This window comes from Charadrius vociferus, unplaced genomic scaffold, assembly GCF_000708025.1.
Source record: "Charadrius vociferus isolate BGI_N301 unplaced genomic scaffold, ASM70802v2 scaffold134, whole genome shotgun sequence".
Taxonomy (NCBI): domain Eukaryota; kingdom Metazoa; phylum Chordata; class Aves; order Charadriiformes; family Charadriidae; genus Charadrius; species Charadrius vociferus.
The window spans coordinates 5576715-5595153 of NW_009648333.1; the positions used below are offsets into that span (position 1 = coordinate 5576715).

General features: G+C 34.8%; 1 protein-coding gene across 2 annotated transcripts in view; it reads left to right on the forward strand.

Moving 5' to 3' along the window:
• Positions 1-18439, forward strand: part of EXOC1 (exocyst complex component 1) — a 27656-nt gene that overhangs the window by 6996 nt on the left and 2221 nt on the right. Inside the window, exons 8-16 of one of the 2 annotated variants that reach the window (XM_009884985.1) lie at positions 4384-4537; positions 6009-6114; positions 9496-9540; positions 10707-10870; positions 12604-12714; positions 13204-13280; positions 13824-14052; positions 15190-15373; positions 17645-17844. In XM_009884985.1, the coding sequence (XP_009883287.1) occupies positions 4384-4537; positions 6009-6114; positions 9496-9540; positions 10707-10870; positions 12604-12714; positions 13204-13280; positions 13824-14052; positions 15190-15373; positions 17645-17844 (1270 nt within the window). The remainder of the gene's footprint in view (positions 1-4383; positions 4538-6008; positions 6115-9495; positions 9541-10706; positions 10871-12603; positions 12715-13203; positions 13281-13823; positions 14053-15189; positions 15374-17644; positions 17845-18439) is intronic. The other variant, XM_009884986.1, reaches the window with a different exon arrangement.

Sequence of the window (18439 nt, forward strand, 5' to 3'; positions counted from 1 at the left end):
TTTTGGTCACGAACTTTTCCTAAGAAGAAAAACAATCCACCTAAAATTGGACGTTTTCTGTGTAATCGGTAAATGAATGGGCTGCTAGAGACACTTCCGGCAGAGATATTGCTAAGTGTACCAAACTATAGTTGCTTACAGAAGTCTCTTACATTATAAAAAAGCACCTCTCTTTAGTGGGTTTGCTATCTGAATTAAACACATTGTGTGATATATAAGAATTTATTTAGTTGTAAAGCATGATTAATTGAGGAGAAAAAGCATTGACTTCTTTTTTTTTAAAGGGTGTCAGAGGCTGAGAACATTGGAGTTCTTACTGTCTGAACTTCAGGAGGCATTAAAAAAAAACAACAACCAAACAAACCATACGAAGTAAAATGTCTAAACCTTGATTTTTGAGTCTTAACTTGAAATATTCAGAAATCACTGTCCTGAGACTTGTTTCCTACAGGCTGGATGTCTTTTTTAGCATCAGTTTTTTTAACTTCTGTATTTTTTTATCTCCAATTAGTTTACTCAGACACTTCTTCAACTCTATAACAGGTCCTACTATGTTTCAGTTCCAGTGAGTACATCGGGTTTGATACAAGCTTTTCTAACTAATTTTTATCAGCTTGACTTATCTAACTAGCAGCTGCATCTTTGGCGTTACAAAAAGAAATTTATCCTTAGCAATTGTAGAGCAATTATGCTCCCTCTCACTTTCAGGTTTTTTATCACCTGTCATGCTTTGTTTATCTGTTTGAGGTAACATTCCTCTGATCTGATCTCCAGAAATTGCTAAGAGACAGATTGAGATGTATGGAGGAAAAATATTTTCCAGGAAGTTGCCATATCTGGGCAGTTGTACACAATTACAATTATGTGAAATTGTAATATTTGCAAACAAAATAAATTTCTGTTTTTATACATATTAATACAATCAACGTTTTAGAAGTTTTCGTTTTTATGTGAGACTGTGTGCAGAAAATAGAGTAGATTTATGCCGGGTAATTGTATAGAAAATTACATTTGAGAGTACAAGCTTGGCTTTTTATGGCAAAGATAAGTGCTTCCTACATTTTCTTCAGTTTGCAGAAGAATTACAGTTCTACAACATAAGAGTTTTCGCCTTTAGTTTCTGTTCTTAAGAAGACATGTTTCTCCTTTTAGTTTCAATATTTTGAAAAACTGAGCATGGATTATGTGTCCTGGCCTCTAAATGAGCAAGTAGAAGCTATGCTGTGTAAGTCCTGTGAAAATGCATTCACTAAGTTTAAATATTGGACTTGCATATGAAAGTTGTTGTTCAACATAATGTCTCTTCTGATGTTCTCTTCTGAGGATTTTATTTTTAAAAATAGTAAGAGATTATTATTACTAAGTAATACTACATGTATTAGATGAAATACTTCTTAAGAAATTTTACAGTGCTATTGAGACTGCTGTTACCAACTTGCAATTATTTTTTTTTTTTTTTTAAATTCTGGTACTAATAGTGGCCTCACTATTGTCTTTCATAAAAACTTCCCTCTGGAAAGTTTTGACCTGCTGTTAGCTGTGAGATATTAATCAGCAGATAAAAAATACGACTTCACTGTAAGGTTAAGCAGAAAGAGTTCATTAACTGCAAGAGATGAGCCTCTGCAAAGCCTTTTTGCTTGTTGCAAAAGAAAGAAAAAAGTTCCTGTACTTCATTTTGAGGTACGGATTCAAGTGTTGGAGGTATAACAGATTTTTGTGTTATCTTACTAAAATGACCTTGTTTTGTTAGTCTGATGAATAGAATATAGCAATTTCTCAGTCCCATGTTTTTAAAAAGTGTAAATGGAATACTTTGTTACCTTTTAACATCTGAAGAGCTGCAATATTTGTTTAGAATCTTTCTTTAAAAAAAATAATAAAGCACTTCAGAAAAAAACTTAAGGCAGACAAAGATTTTTAATTTAAAAGGGTAAATGAAAATATGATGATGTCTAGGCAACTGCTAATACAAGCAAGACATTCTGATGCAGAACTCATTAGATGGCAAACCAAAGTTGCATTGCCATTTTGACCTAAATATATTATCTTAGAAGTATGAAATTATTCTTTTTTTAAAAGCAAACAAACCCAATGCTGTGATTCAAACTACTGTTGTAAGATATTAAGGTGCTTCATCTCCTTTACGTAAAAATGAGAATAAATCTTAAAAGTTTTAAACAGAAGTGCAACTTTGGATTGCCATTCATTGCAGTGTTAAAAACCGTTTGCAGTAACTTTTACTAACAGTTAATGTAGTTGTCTTTACTGTGTTCTAATAATATTCAATTAACCTTACTATGTGTCTATAACTTAAGAAAAACAAAATAAATCTTTAATGAGGTTCAGCATTCAATTAAAAGGCAACTCTGGGCTTTCTGCCTTTGAAATATTAAATAGTTTGAAGCTTCGAAACTATGAAATAAGTTGAATAAAAAAACTTGCAGTATCGTTTGGTAACAGTTAGTATAAATGTATATTTAGTGAGAGGAAGCCTTGTTAATTAGATGAAGAAGGTATACCTAGAAGCTCTATAATGTTTTGGAGCAGACTTGAACAGGACATGATTTAGGACAACCAGAATGATTAGTCCTGTAGAACAGTTGGCTTGGAAAGAGAAATTTATCTTGGGAGGAAATTTGTCATCTAGCTTTCTGAAGAATGCAACTACTAAGCAAAAATAAAAAGTTGTATGTAATAAAGGGACATTAATAAAATTGTGAGATGAAAGAAGCAATAAAAATTTGGGTAGCTGAGTATTTCCTAGTAGTAATATGAACTAGCCTTTGGACTGACTTAGTTGAAGCAAGCTATGAAAGTCACCAGGTAAATTATCTTAAACTGTAATGAACTTGAACATCAGAGCTGTAGGAATGTTGCACACCAGGGGACGGGAGAGAGAACTGTAAGTGGTTTTCTATATCTAGTTTATATAAAAGTATATCAAAGACCTATTGAAAATATTTGCTATATGCGTGCCCAGAAGTACCTATGGTATTGAGTATGACCTCAGTAATCACATCAGCAGCTGTGTGGCTGATGCTGGCTGGATTCCAATTCCAAATTATATGTTGCAATAATTGCACTTTACAAAGTTAGGTTTTGGTTGGAGTCAGACTACAAGATTGTTTTTAGAGGGGAGATTAACAGCGTGACCTTTCCCCATTGTCTGTGAGAATAAATGAATGAAGCTGTCCCTGTCCAGCACTAGTTTCTTGGGGTCCATTTTTGTCTCAGTTTGTGTAGCTAAGAGAACAGGACTTTAAGTGGGTGTTCAAGATTGATACAAAAAGGAATTCCAGCTTTATTCAGAAGCTGGCATGTTTGCATTGCGCTACTTAGTAAAGGTTAGTCTTTTCCAAATAGTACCACGACTCTCATCATCTTTTTTTTTCTTTTTAAGACAAAAATCTGTGAATGTATTGTGGAAGCTTTTAAGGCTTTTTTTAATCAAAAACTTAAACTGATTAGTACCCAATACAATAGAGAAGGGTGAGCCAAAGTTGCTTTACTTTTGACTCTGTGATCCAAACTGGCTTCTGTTCCAACGTAAAGACATGCAAAGGCTGTTTTTAAGCTCTGTAGCTTATATTCTGCCAACTTGTCATATCCAAGACAGAACTGTCCAGGAATGCTTCCTCTGTCGGGGACTGACATTGACTGACCTGCGTAAACCACCTGCATGTTATGCCACAGGAATTAGAGACCAATTAGGACAATTCTTTTGTGCTGCCATGGCACAAACTATACTGAAGATCAAGTTCTGTTGCTGTATTTATTGCAAGCCTGGGAAAAAAGACTTTACAGAAAGCATTAAAGCCATTTTGAAATTGAGTCCCACGCTCCCCTCTGTTAACCCAGGGCTAATGGTTTTGTGTTGTGCTCCGCGGCTGAACTATGGTGTTACCTTGCTTGCTTCCCGAATTACCTAGGCCACCCATTGACTGGGGACGTGAAATATCTTACGGTATATGGGAACAATGTCTTTAAAAAGAAGCAGCTATGGATTTTTTTTTTTGTTTAGAGAAGTAATGTAATAATCTCTTAGAATTTTTTAGAAACAATTGGACAATTGTCATTAAGTCTTCACTCAGGTGTACCTTGTATTCGCGTGCAAAAAGTGCCAAATTGACTCACCATGAAGGCAAAGTGGTAAACAGCAAGAGCCTTACAGTGAACAGGCTTACTAAGATGTATTACGTGCCACAACTATAATATCTCAGTGTCCATATTATCTGTGTCTCTAGACTTTGTTTCTATGGAAGATATTTTGATGCTTTTCTGTTTTTCTGAATGGGATACTGTCTTGATTTTAAGTTTTTCAGGAAACTTCTAGTACATCTGTATAGTGCTTCCAGATTTACTTTAATACTTTCTCTTGTCAAAGGGTCACGATCAGAGTTCTACTCTTGCCCAGCACTCTGTTGAATTGACATTACCCAATCACCATCCATTTCACAGAGACTTACTTCGATATGCTAAGCTGATGGAGTGGCTCAAGAACACAGACTATGGAAAATATGAAGGGCTAACAAAGGTATGTGAAGTGCTCAAATGATGCTAGAGAATGTACATAATATACTATTTTTGAGAGTCAAAAGAATTGCCTTTGTGTATGTGCATGTCCTTTCAATATTTCTTTATATTAAATATAATTCACTGCTCCTCATTTCTTGGTCCTTTTTGGAATAGGAAACTTCATTTTTTGGTATTTGTTATATCCTTTTTTTTTTCCCCTCTAAGATTCTATGTCTCTGTTCTGAAGTATCATAAGATACTAATCTTAATATTTGTGTAAAACAAGTTTCCCATTTTACAGTCTAGTAAGGAAAATAATTAAGCTATTTTCATGTTGATGTGCTTGTTGCCTATGTGACATCTTTATTTCAACAGACATTCATTTCATTTGGGAATATCAAAAACTTACGAGGTCTCTAATAAAGTAGATTAAATAGAAACGTTTTGGCTTTGTATATATGTAGCTTTTAACTACCTTGTTTAAAACTGTCACAGAGTGAAAAAATTACTAGATAAGTATAGAAAGTGTTTAGATAGAAGTCAAGGGAAAATTAGTCCTTACAGAACAAGTCGTCTTTTATTAAAGCATTGACATTCTTAAAAACTCAACTGTGGAAGATTTAAATTAGGCTCTTGAAATGGCTTTGAAATGGTTTATTTTTTTTCTTCAGTGTAAGGCAAATGGTCAATGACTGGTTGATGTCTTCATGATCTTCTAATAAAATGTTAAGAGATGCATACACTTACGTATTATATGTGCTAAGTAACAAAATTTTGAAGAACATAAGAAAAAAAATTCTTGGGTGATCTTTGCCAATAAAGTAAAATGTTATTATAACCTGTGTACTAAAAATCTAAACAAACCAGATAACCTTCAGACTTTTTTCAGTTGTTGTGCCTCTTGTCTTTTTAAAATTTCAGCTTGCTTTTGGCAGTGTGACAAACAAATTTTTTTAATTGATTGACTGAATCTTGTAGTAAGTAGGCACACAGAGTATGTGCCTCCCAAAGTTCTTTGGTCTTTTGTTTTCCTTGTAAGAATAGCAATAAAAGAGGTCACGTACTCAGGAAGATGTGTAGGAGTGGCATCCTGTTTGCTTTTTTGGGGGGCATAGTCAGAGTCTAGTAAAAGAGGCTACAGAGAATGGTGCTGAATTCTTTCCATTCTACCCTTGAATTGCGTTCCATGCTGCTCTACCACTGGCAATCCAGTTTATATGTACCACATTGCATATCTTTCCTTATGGAGGAGAAGTAGCAGTTTCTGATTGATGCTCAATGAACTCACTAGGAAAATGAACATAACCTGCTTAAGTATCATGAATATATTTTCGTGCATGCTACATAAGTATATATACACACAAATATAGGCCAAAACAGTTTGCTATTTAGTAGAATTTATATACTTCTGGTTTTTAAGATCTATTTAACTGTAATAGAACAAAGTCAATATGTATACCTGTTAACTAACTTTACATTTTTCTTTTAAGAATTATATGGATTATTTATCACGACTATATGAAAGGGAAATAAAAGATTTCTTTGAAGTTGCCAAGATCAAGATGACAGGCACAACCAGAGAAGGAAAAAAGTTTGGTAAGCTTCCAGGAGGCACACATCTTGCTTTGAATCTTATTATTTGCTTATAAAATACTCATTCCGACACCTAGGGCCAGTTTTATAACGGTGTAAAATTGTTTCCTTTTGGCAAGGTGGAAGAAGTTGGATGAAAAATACAGTTGGTAAACTTTCTAACTTCCATAAGGCCAAAAGTAGCACAACTGAAATCTTGTGAAATTGGTCAGGCTAGAAGGATAAAATAAGGTATTTTTCAGATTTTCAAATCTACACTCAGTTTTTAATGAACTACCAACCATATTTTTTTTATTACCCGAACTATCCCACTTTATTACTGGAACAAATTTGAAAAATCAACTCTGGTAATTAAAGAAAGCTCGGGCAACATGTGTGTGTGTTCATTCTGCTATTACTTCTGCTTTTGGGTGAATTTTGAGGAAGCTAGTTTTAATGCTAATGCTAATTCTGCCTAAGGAAACTTGTGTATTTCATTGTGTTTTCAGTGGGATTTACCTACGTAGTCTGAAACTAGAAGTCGTACTTTGTTAACTTGTAGGTCTTTTCATTTAAGATAATATGTATTCCTGCTAGGATTAAATAGTCTAGCATAAGTATGGAAATGAAGCTTTTAAAAAATAATCTGAATACTTAGAAAGCAACAGTGATACAGGTGTATTTATATATTGGCTATTCTGTATTTTAAAGTGCGCTATTTCAAAATTTGTTCAAAATATTTATATTTGCCACAGTTCGCCAGTTTCCGAATTCTAAATTCAGAAATGATGTGCAGCTTTAGTAAATTCTGTCAGGCCTATTTTGGGTCCTGAACTTAGGCTTTGAATTTTGATGGTAGAAAACAGAAAAAAGTAATGAAAGGAACAGAGCAGGAGAGTGGTGAGCCTTGACTGAGGGAGGGGGGAGCTGGAAAGATAAATGTCGGCAAGCTGTTGGACATGGAGAGCAGGTGGTGCCATAATGTGTCGTTGTCGGAGCAGTTGAATTCATAAATCTTGAAAAGCTGTCTTATTGCAAGAACAAAACACTTTGTCCTAATATAAATTGATTTCTAAAACATTCTAAGCACTTTATCCTGGCACTTCTTTTGTGATTTGCATTTGTGAGGAGACAGGTTTTGCAGCAATTTCCTAACTTCAGCAAATGTTATGGAGCGATGACGCATTTTGGAGAAAGAGCTCCTTCAATTCACCAGCATAAGAGCTGCACCTTGAGAACGCTTCTGTTGTGTACTTGTGCAAACATCACGCATGTTTGAACTTCACACAGAACAGTCAAGGAGGAGAGTAGCAAAGGGGCTTTTTTTTACCAATTCTCTTGGTTTGATTTCTGTTGTAATACTACATTTGCACAATCATACAAAGAGTATGTTTATGTCTGAGTCTTGCTGGTGACTGACTGATACGCAAAACTTAACCCAACTGCCCAGTCCTCTGAAAATTTGTAGGAACCAGTCACAAAGCCACAACTGGAAGCTGAATCCAGTGGGGACTCTCCTAGAATTATTAATGTTATGAATGGTAATTAAGCCATTAAGTAATAGTTATCAGTGGCCACATATTTGAGGCTACAAGCAAATTTGACAGTGAATTACGTCAAAAAATCTTCAGTCCTCACCACTAATCTTCTAAAGAAGGAATGCAAAATACTTATGTTTAAAAAGCTGTTCCTGATATAAATATGATTTCATGTCATTATTTAAATACCAAGTTATGTGTTTATTTTTTAACAGCTTATAACAGTGTGTAATTTCAAAGGCTTCTATGTTGAAGGTAGTGGTTGTAGTATTACTAGTTGCACATTAATTCCAAATACATCACTTCTTAATAGTAAACTTATTTAAGGAATAGTGTAGGCGCATAATGCTCCAGTTGTACTCGGACACTAAAGATGACCTGTTTCCAAGCTGTGTTGGTGTGTGTTCTTGCCTTTTTTTGTGCTTTGGGAATAGCACTGCTATTTGAATGCCTCAAACGCAGAGGGGATGCTGGGAGAGTTTTGGCATTCTGTGCTAGCGCAAGGTTCTTTGTCTGCATTTTTATGGAAAAAAAATCTGGGTTGTAAGCATTCACACGTCTTAAGTAGTCTCTTTTTTTTTTTATTTTATTTTTTTTTTCTATTAAGCCAAGACTTTGATACTTAAATACCATAAAATCAATGTGGGAGAGATTGCTACTGCTGTCATATGTTTATATGATGTGACTTCTCAAAAGCCACTATGGCTCCCCTGATTGTCCAAGGCCTGATCTTTGCCTGTAGTTCTTCACGTTCTGTAATACAGTCCCGTGCATTTGGAAATTGAGGATGATGAAGAAGTGGGACCAATGCATGACAGATGCATATGCCAAATATATCAGGCCCAAACCTTTTTACTTAAAAACTGCCAAAACCCCCAAGATCTAAAACCAGGGCTGGAATTAAATGAGTTTGACATTATAATTGTCAGTAGTGTTGCCTACTTGAGAACATCTGGTATTTAAGACATGTTTGTGGCATTTAGAAGTATTTACTCATTCTATTACAGTAGATTCTGCTTGCCTGCTCCATTTTGGGGGGCTTGTAGCATTCATCCTCATCAAGATCTTCTTAATACCACATACTGCTTTTAGTGTATGTATGCAAATGCCTTTTACTGGTTAGGGATTCTCCGTTTACTACAGATGCTTATTTAGTCTAAATTTCATATTGAAGTCCACTTGAGGAAACTGATTTATTTTGCCAAAAACAGGAAAAATAAAAGAAAAAAACACCTTGTAATTTATTTTTTTTAGTATATATTTCTTGTTTTCATCCTCTCTGAATTTGCAGTCATCAATTTTTGGTGCAGCATGAATACAAAAGATGTATTCTCTATGTAAACATCCGGATTTGCAAAGAGCAGAAAAGGTTAGCCAGTCTTACCAGATATGAATGATTTTGCAGTATTGGTGTGTGTTTTTTAAATTGAAGAGGTGGACAATCTCTCTGACTCAGTACAAAATTACATAAATACATTTTAATTTATTCATGTCTATTATCGATGTGATGATTGATCTTGGAAACTGAGTCTTTTGCAACTCTGACAAATAAAACCCTAATTTAATGGACTTCTCAATTTGCGAGAACTTACATACACGTTACCAAAAATGTTCTTTAAACATGCTGTATAAGAAGAAGCAAAGTTTAATGCCTAGAAACTTACTTTGTTTTCCATGTAGCTTAAATACGGAATTTCCAGAATAGTACCTCTCCAACTAAATGTGTTTGCAGTGTAGTTACTTGCTGCTTATAGTTCTCTGCATGTTTCTTTCCAGTTAGAGCTTAACTTGCATCTTGTGCATGGTTTGTGCAAACTGCATTTTAACTTGTCTTTGTCTTTGATGCTTGCAACCTAATCCATCCCAGCTACACTGCCTCGAAAAGAAAGTGCTGTCAAACAGGAAACTGAGAGTGAGTATAACTAGTTGCATTAGTTGGTATTGTCAATGCATGTGTGTCAATGTAAAGATGTAGTGCTGCATCATGGAAAATCTACCTAACACTGAAGCACTCCGTTCAGAATGAAATAAGCATTAGCAGAATCATTGGTTTTGCAAGGCAAAAATGAAGCACAGCTAAGAGAGCCCAACAGAGAAGTTGAGAAGGTTTACAGGTAAAGGCGACATCTTTTGGTTGTCCCATGCTACTAGTTATCTAAAAAATATGTTTGTGCCTGAGAGCTTGTCATAGTTTTTTCAACTCTTCCAGTAGGTTGAGGTAACAACTTTTATTAGATCCACAGGCTTTGTCTTGTTTGTGTCCTGAGATTAGATACCAACATAGCAGTTAAATGAAACTTGCAGGATTGCTTTTAAGTTTCTTCGTGGTTGAGATGTGAGAAGTTTACCAGGGGGTCAAATATTGATGATTTCCTGGTCTTTTTTGTTACTAGCTTTCTACATCCTGTTCCAACATTTCTGAAAATTTGGAGGAAAAAAAAAAAAAAAAGATATGCTCCTCACCTAGGAGAAGCCCCCACAATATCAGGAAGAAATGTCTGAATGCTAATTATGACCAAAAGGAGGAGGGAGCATTAGCAGTAGAGTTACTATGGGATTGTAGATCCAGCAAAATAGCTGGAGCAGACTGTGTAGACAAAAGGATGTTAACAGCAGAAAGGTCAAGTTCAAGATGAAAACATGTCTGTGTATATAAAACTTTTCAAATTTTTCTCCTCTCGTGGATTAATTCTTCTGCTTGTGGCAGCCTTTGCCCAAAGTACGTTCATAAAGATCATAACTGGTCTTTGTTTCCAAGCTTTCAAGGAGAATATCTATCCCTATAGATATTCCTGTATTTCACAGTTTTGTTCTTTTTATACCTTTTTCCATACTTTACAATTGGGGCTTATATAGCTACATTGTACTTTGAAACTTGAAGTATTTCAGTTACCTTGTAACGAGAAAAGAATGTGTTTACAGCCAAAGCATTTGCACCTTAGACAAAAATTGAGTTGTTTGGTTTTAATGTAGGACTACTAGCAGCTCTTGATCTTATACATTCTGTAAAGAACCCATTGTTCTTGACTATTTTATTCCGCCTTTGCCTCCCTCCTTCATAGTGTCTTTATTTCACAGGTCTTCATGGAAGTTCTGGAAAACTGACTGGGTCTACTTCTAGCTTAAATAAACTCTCTGTTCAGAGTTCCGGAAACCGCAGGTCTCAGTCATCCTCACTGTTGGATATGGGAAACATGTCTGCCTCTGACCTTGATGTGGCTGATAGAACAAAATTTGATAAGGTAAAGCCAAATTTTGCATAGGATTCCTGCTTAGTTTTGTATTAGAAGTGTCTTGCTTACCCTTCTTGTATAGTTTAAAAATCTGTACTGTTTAAACCTCAAAACACGCCAATTTCAAATTCTCTATGCACCACACATCTAATAAAGACAGTTGCTAAGGAATATGTAGATCAGACTATTTTTTCTCTGATTATAAGATTCCATTTAATTCTTTTATATGCTTACTGTGATCTGTAAAGAATATCAGGCATAAAAATTGTCTATTAAGTTCAAGCCAAGTATGCATTTTTTAATAAATAGGAATTGAACTGATGGATTCTTAAACTGATTTTTTTTTTCTCAATACAAATGTTCGTGTGTTCTGTCGCATTTTGCTAGTATGTAAGCAAAAGTGAAAGATAAAGTGTAATCTTCTTTTAGCCAGAACTTGTGCATGGCCCTAAAATTTTATTTATACTGTTTATTTATACTGTTATCATCAGTTTTCAGCTTTAACCAGGCACTAAGTTATTACTGGCACGTCCGCAGCATCTGTTTAAAAACTTGCTGTCCTCAGCATGTTCGGTTTTGTTTTTTTTTTTTTCTTGAACCTTTAAAAGTGACAGTACTCCTCACTTGTTGTGGAATTAACTTCTCTGTACCATGGAGGGAAAAGGAGCTGTTTTCACAGTCAGAGATAAAAATAATTTTCTTGTTATCTATTGAATTATTTGATGGAAATTAGTATTTTTCTTCTGACTTCTTCAAATCCTTGCTCAATAATTTTCTGGGAGGAAATATTATATGCCTGAAACAGTTATTACATACCTGCTTCAGCAACTTGTCTAGAATTGACATGATAGCTTTATAAAACAATTTCATACAAATACAAGTATTGTGCTAATTTTTTCAACTTCTTCTGAGTTATCTTGCACCCAGTGGGGACATGTGAGTGTGACTAATCTATACGGAGTTGTAAGCTATTGAGCTGCCCTAGTAGGTTTTTTTCAATATTTTTTTTTCCTAGGGGAATTTTCAGTAGTGTGGATTTACTTTGTAGCTGAATTGGTTTCATTTATGTAAATTATTGCATGTCTTAATCCTTAAATACTTGTGGAGAATATTCTGTGTTGTGTAAAGATGAAGAGATTAGAAGTATGTCTAACACCTGACTTACAATTTCAGTAGTTCGTATGAAAATATTTTAATGAATTGTTACCAAAATACTGTTTCATTTTAGATTAAATCTAAAACTCATGATGAATACTTCTATTTCTGTAGAAAACCTGTTGTTGGTTTCTGTAACAGTTATGTAGAAATGTTTTCTATGGAGCAGTTATCTTCTACATACAGTTTACATGTTTTTCTTCCCTGAGGCTTTTAATTTTGTCTTCTTCCTCTCAGCAACCCAGGCAGGGAAGAGGGTGGCAGAACCGATGACTTACTATTAAAACGTTAGTGTTTTCATTATAGCACAGAAGTCCTTCCTCAGGCTGTGACTAGAAAACTTCTAGTTGTGGAAAACATAGATTGTTCTTTTCCTCCCATGGATGAGAAGGGACTATGTTGAAGATGCAGGTATCACTTTTAAAGATACAAGGACAAGTTGTTTCCATTTCTGTTTAGTAGAAATAACCCTTCTAGAGCTTACTGAAGATAGGAAATATAAAATCCTATGCAACAAAGAATTAAAATTAGTATTACTAACTGTTCACAGTATTCTGTGTGTTGATAAAATATTTGTGTTTCTTTAGATTTTCGAGCAAGTATTAAGTGAACTGGAACCTCTGTGTCTGGCAGAACAGGACTTCATTAGTAAATTTTTCAAACTTCAGCAACATCAAAGCATCTCGGGAACGACAACGGTATGACTCTTCATTCTGTCACTGAAGTAAAAAATACTGAACGGGCCTTGTAAGAGACTTGATTCAAAGATAACTTCTGAATTTATCTGGCAGTTATGTGATCCAGGTGATCAGCGATTTGTTTTACTCCATTAGCTGGCAGAATCCTTATTTTTAGCTGACCAATACAAAAACTATTAAAGAAGGACTAACGTGTTTCGTTTGCAATGGTTTTCTTTCCTCATAAGATCACAATAAACTCTTCATCATGCTGTTTAGGAAGGCAGTGGGGAGTAATTGTGGGTAGTGTTGTGTTATGGGGAACGTGACCAGAAAAATACCAGAATCTTGCAAACCATTTTATTTGCTACTTTAGAAAAATAAAAAGAAAAAAACCCACCCCAAACCAAAAAACAAGCTGTTGGTTTTGTCGGATATACTTATCACTTAAATACACAATTGGAGACAAGCTTTCAGCTTCCTGTATCTACACATTTCTTGTTCTTACAGAATGAAGCAGAGGAAATGGATGGAGGAACTTTATCTCGTTCGTACACTTCTGGTGTTCCACAAACAATATCATCTGAGTATGTGCTGCTGTTGTTTACTATTGATTCTTAAGCCTATATGTGGATTTATTTGGCATATAAATTTTTTGTCTGTAATCAGAACTTGTTGTGTTTTAGTGAAAATTAATAGTGAGATCTTGATTTGTACCTAGACGCTGTGTCAGTAAATATGAAATTTTTTGTCTATAGGATGGATGTTTCTGTCTATAGCAGTATAAAAAAAGATGTCGAATTCTTTAATAGTTTGCAAAGTGAAACTAGGCACTGTAATATGTAAAATACGCTTTGGAAAATATGCTTAGCAAAGTTCTGAATTTGAGTGTGTGGCAGCTTCCACGCAGAAAATATTTTTTGGAATATTTTACACCTGGGACTATTGATTTTTACTGTATGTCATTGGCATTTCTTTCCTTAGCAGCATTCTGAAAATTATGAGACTTGTTGAATGCAAATGAGACTATTATATCAAATAAATTTATCCTAAGAATCTCATCAAAGAACACGTCAAATATCTTAGTAAACTGCCGAGAGTAATATTTTTCTCTTATGCATTTTTAATAGGAAGGACATGATCCGACAAATGATGACAAAAATATTTCGGTGTATTGAACCTGAGCTGAATAATCTTATAGCGCTGGGGGACAAGATTGATAGCTTTAATTCCCTTTATATGTTAGTAAAGATGAGTCATCATGTATGGACAGCACAAAATGTGGACCCAGCTTCCTTTCTCAGCACAACACTTGGAAATGTTTTGGTGACTGTCAAAAGGAACTTTGATAAATGCATTGTAAGTTCTTTAGTTATTCTAATTAAGCTAAGTATAAGATAGGAAGCCCACTCCTACCCAGTTTAATTTTGCATTTCTTTCTAGTTAAATTTTTGCTTTTTATTTGAAATAAAAATGAGTAACGTTATTTCTCTTCTACTCGCCAGACCTTTAAAAAAGATAAACTAATTGGTGGTTGTGTTTCTTTTTCCTCTCCATTCCAGTTTTCTGCAATACTTAGCTATTTGTAAGAAATATGACTGCTCATTCACTGCTGTGAGATAGTTGACATTTTTAGTTATTTAAACTTGTACTCCTACTGAGATTGCTGAAGTCAGTCATGTAAACTATAGTGCTCTGCCTTTTTTACTTACCAAAACAAAATCTCATGGACTATGCAGGTTTTGCTTTTCCCCTTTGAGCATAACATGCCAAATAGACATCTCTTCCATGTGTTCAGTTATTTCTATCTCATATCTAAAAAAAAAATTGGTTCAGATAAAATGGCAAATCTTTTGGCAGTAGCAAAGGCAGCTTCTAATGTCAGAAACTTCCTTTTGCTAATACAATATGACCATTATACAAAATATGGCAAGTTTAGTGAAAACATACTCGCTGGTATAACTTTTTATTGTCATAAATGTAATTTGACTCTAGGCCAACATAATAAGACTGTCTGTTCTTGATCATTTTAATACTTAAAATATTTTGAAGCTGATTTTTTTTATTATACTCAAATAAAATTTCAGTAGAAGATTAAAGAAACTTCCTTTAGCAAAAGGAATTCTTAGGTTGGCTGAATCAGAAAATGGAAGTTCCTTGTTAGATTATAGAATGAAACCCGTTAATTGCTTCTGGTGGATAAGTTTGGGTTTTGGGTTTTTTTCTTAATACTTATTATGCAAACAAAAGAGAATAAAAGCTGGAAGACTTTAATTACCCATCTTCCTTTTTTCTTTCCAATTATTTTATTTCTTAACAAATTTTTGAGGATAAAAAGGGCAGAAGACTAAGTAGGTATACTAATTGAAAGATAAAATTATTTCCCTGTTTGACTAAATGTCAGGTTTTTGGTATGTGTACATTTTTTTTTTCTTTTACTAGTTGTTACATGGTCTGGAGTCAGAGGCTAATATCTGTTCTTGTTTTAAATTTAAGAGTAATCAAATGAAGCAGATGGATGAAGTAAAAATCTCAAAGAAGAGTAAAGTTGGGATCCTTCCATTTGTTGCTGAATTTGAAGAGTTTGCAGCCCTCGCTGAATCAATTTTCAAAAATGCAGAACGACGAGGAGATCTAGATAAAGCCTACATAAAACTTATTAGAGCTGTTTTTGTCAGTGGTAGGTCTTCTGAGGTGGTCATAGTTACAAAATTGATTGTTTCCTCCTATTTATATATAATTTTGCTCCAATTAATAGATAATTTCTTTTTAAATTTTTTTAAGAGACTCTGTTGCAAGCCACGTCACCGATATTGTGCTGAAATTTTGGTTATGTCTGTTATAGGTAGGAGAGCAACTGTAAACCTTTTGTAATATACATTTTAAGAGCAAACTGAAGATACTTCCCTTTGTACTTACCTGTAAGGTAACTTTCATTTATGACAGAGGGAAGTGGTTAAGACTCTGGAGGGAGAGATGAGATGGCAGCAACACGACACACTTGATCTGAAGTAGTTTCCTGTCTTTTCTTCCCCAGTGTAGCTTAAACGAGATGAATCTGGATGAGATCCCTGGCATTTGGCCCTAATACCGTTCATCTTCTCACAGCCCTGTCTAAGATAAATCACTTGAGTTCTGGCTATGAATTTGACCCTTTCTTGGCAGATTAGGTCCTTTGTGTCCTAATCTGATGCAGCAGAGTATCTCTCCAGTCCTCCCTATTTTGCCAGCTGTAGTGTGGGAAAATAGCAGCAAAAGCCTTGTTCTACTGGTTTTATTTAACATTAAAAAAAACCCAAAACACAAAAGGGAGGGGGCTGAGGCAGTGAACTCTGGAAAAATTGTCCTTCCCTCTTTAAATGGAGGGGGCACAGATGGATGGACCTCTCTGTGCTGATTTACCTGCAAACTTTCAAACAACTCCATGTACAGTAATTGCCAACCACTGAGACTTACCTCTTTTTTTTAGGGGAAGATTGGGCAAGAGAAAACAGTAGAGGCTATAAAGCTAGTCTGAGGAAATTATTGCATAGTGGTTCTGAACATCTTAGGAAATTGCGAAGAGACGTTACTTCATAGTATAGTAGACTAGAGTCCATAAGTAGTCAGCAGGAGCGTCCCAGCTGATGGGAAGTAAATTTTGAAAGTGTTTTTTATTTGATTGCACCCAACTTTTCTGTCCTTAAGAATTTACTGTTCAAGTGATAAAACTGAGCAAACACCAATAGACAGGCACGACTATACAATGATAAATGACTAGTGTAGGAAGAATTTTGAAAAGTGTGTTTTAAAACGGGTTCAAAATTATGCCAGTCAAACACCAAAGAAGAAACAGAATCTGTTTCAGAAAATTATAGAGCAAACTTAAAGAACAAAGAAATATGATATAAGGGATGGAAGTAAAGAATGAAGATGAAACAGTTAAAACCATGTACAAAATCAGTGCAAGCAGTATGTTTAATGCAGTAGGATATTTAATTTAAAAGTACTGTTTGAAACAGGTCAAAAAGATGTAGTCCTTCAGGTAGACTTTGCAGGGGAGAGTGGTGTAGAAAATTATATGGGAAGACCAAAATTGGCAGTAGCAGACTTTTCCTCGTTGGCAGTTCAGTGTTCTGACTGAAATGAATTTGTGATCTTTGTAGATAACACTAGTGCCCAGGATCACTTTCTTGGTGGGCATCCTGATAGTCTCAGCAAAATGATTAATGGATGAAGGGGCGTAAAGACTTAATTGCGCTCTTAGTTGAAGCCATCCTCTTTCAGCCTGCTTTTAGGTGCAATATGGGAGTGATAGGGAGAATTTCTTTTGCCTACCCTGGGTTTTTTTTGGGAGGGGAGGTGGGGAGGTGGCTGGGGTGTGAAAGTAAAAGAACTATGTGCTGGATTATTCATTTTTATTAATGAATTTGGGGATTGGCAGTAACTTTGACCATAAAACTAATAAGCAAAAATTGAGAAACTGAAAATTATGTTTTAAGAAACACCGCGACCTTATTGAAGATTTTTGTTCTAGCAAAGAGGGGGAAACAATTTTCTTTGATTTTTCTTAAATAGTTTAAGAAATAGACTTTTCTGAAGTAGTTCTGTCATGTGAAATTTATTAGAGATAATGAAAGCATGCTTGCAAGCCCCCACATAATGTGGGATGTTGTTTCTCACTTATGTAAATGACCATATGCAGTCCCTATTTTGTCTCTTTTTAGAAGTGACTTTTTTGGCATATAAATTTCATGGTCTTAGAGCCCGTACATATCTGTTACTTCTTTTGAAGACTCACTCACATATTGATTTATTTAGTGGCAATTATGACCATCACTCATACAAATGGTTATCATTTACATAAAATCTAAAATTCCTTTTCTGGCAGTATTATGGTTATTGGTTATGTTTTTTCTGAATTTGGTTGTCCTTTTGGTATTTTAAGTATTTTGCTTCCTTTTTCTTTCAGTTGAGAAAGTAGCTAATGAAAGCCAGAAAACACCCAGAGATGTGGTCATGATGGAGAACTTCCATCATATTTTTGCAACGCTTTCTCGCTTGAAAATTTCTTGCCTTGAGGCTGAGAAAAAAGAAGCCAAACAGAAATACACTGATCATCTTCAGTCTTATGTAATTTACTCACTGGGACAACCTCTTGAGAAATTAAATGTAAGTATATTTGAGTTTATATACATTTAAATGGTACAGAGTAGTCTTTCTCAAGTGTTTAGTTCACACTATCTGATCTTTTTATCACTGCATCTGTCATAATCTTTATTTTATTATTTTAGACTCCAGCATGTCTGGGAAGAGTACTCTATTCATGAGGGTAACAGTCTTGGATGAAAATAACCAAGTTTTTCATGGCAATTAATAGTACTGTCTAAATAAACATCAGCTGTCTCTTAAGCAAGTGGTTTTGAGGAAGGAAGAAATGAGGGGAAAAGTAATGCGGGGCTTTGGGATAGTTTTCCCAATCTCAACTGCAGAGAAAATTACTGTAGTTTCCGAACTGTTCAAGAATAAGAAAAGTTTTAGGAAAGTTCTGTATGTCCAAAGTTGAACTAAGTATTAAACTGAATGCTGACTTAGGTTCAGACTCAGTTGTGCCCACTGAATGTGTCTCGCTGTTCATTGTTTTTTCTATGAGCAGGATTTCAACCATTCATTTTCTGAAAAGTCTAAGATGTATTCTCTTTTTGGAAATTAAAATGCTTTATTGCTGCTTCCCACTCTGGACAGCACCTAAGCTGACACATAACTC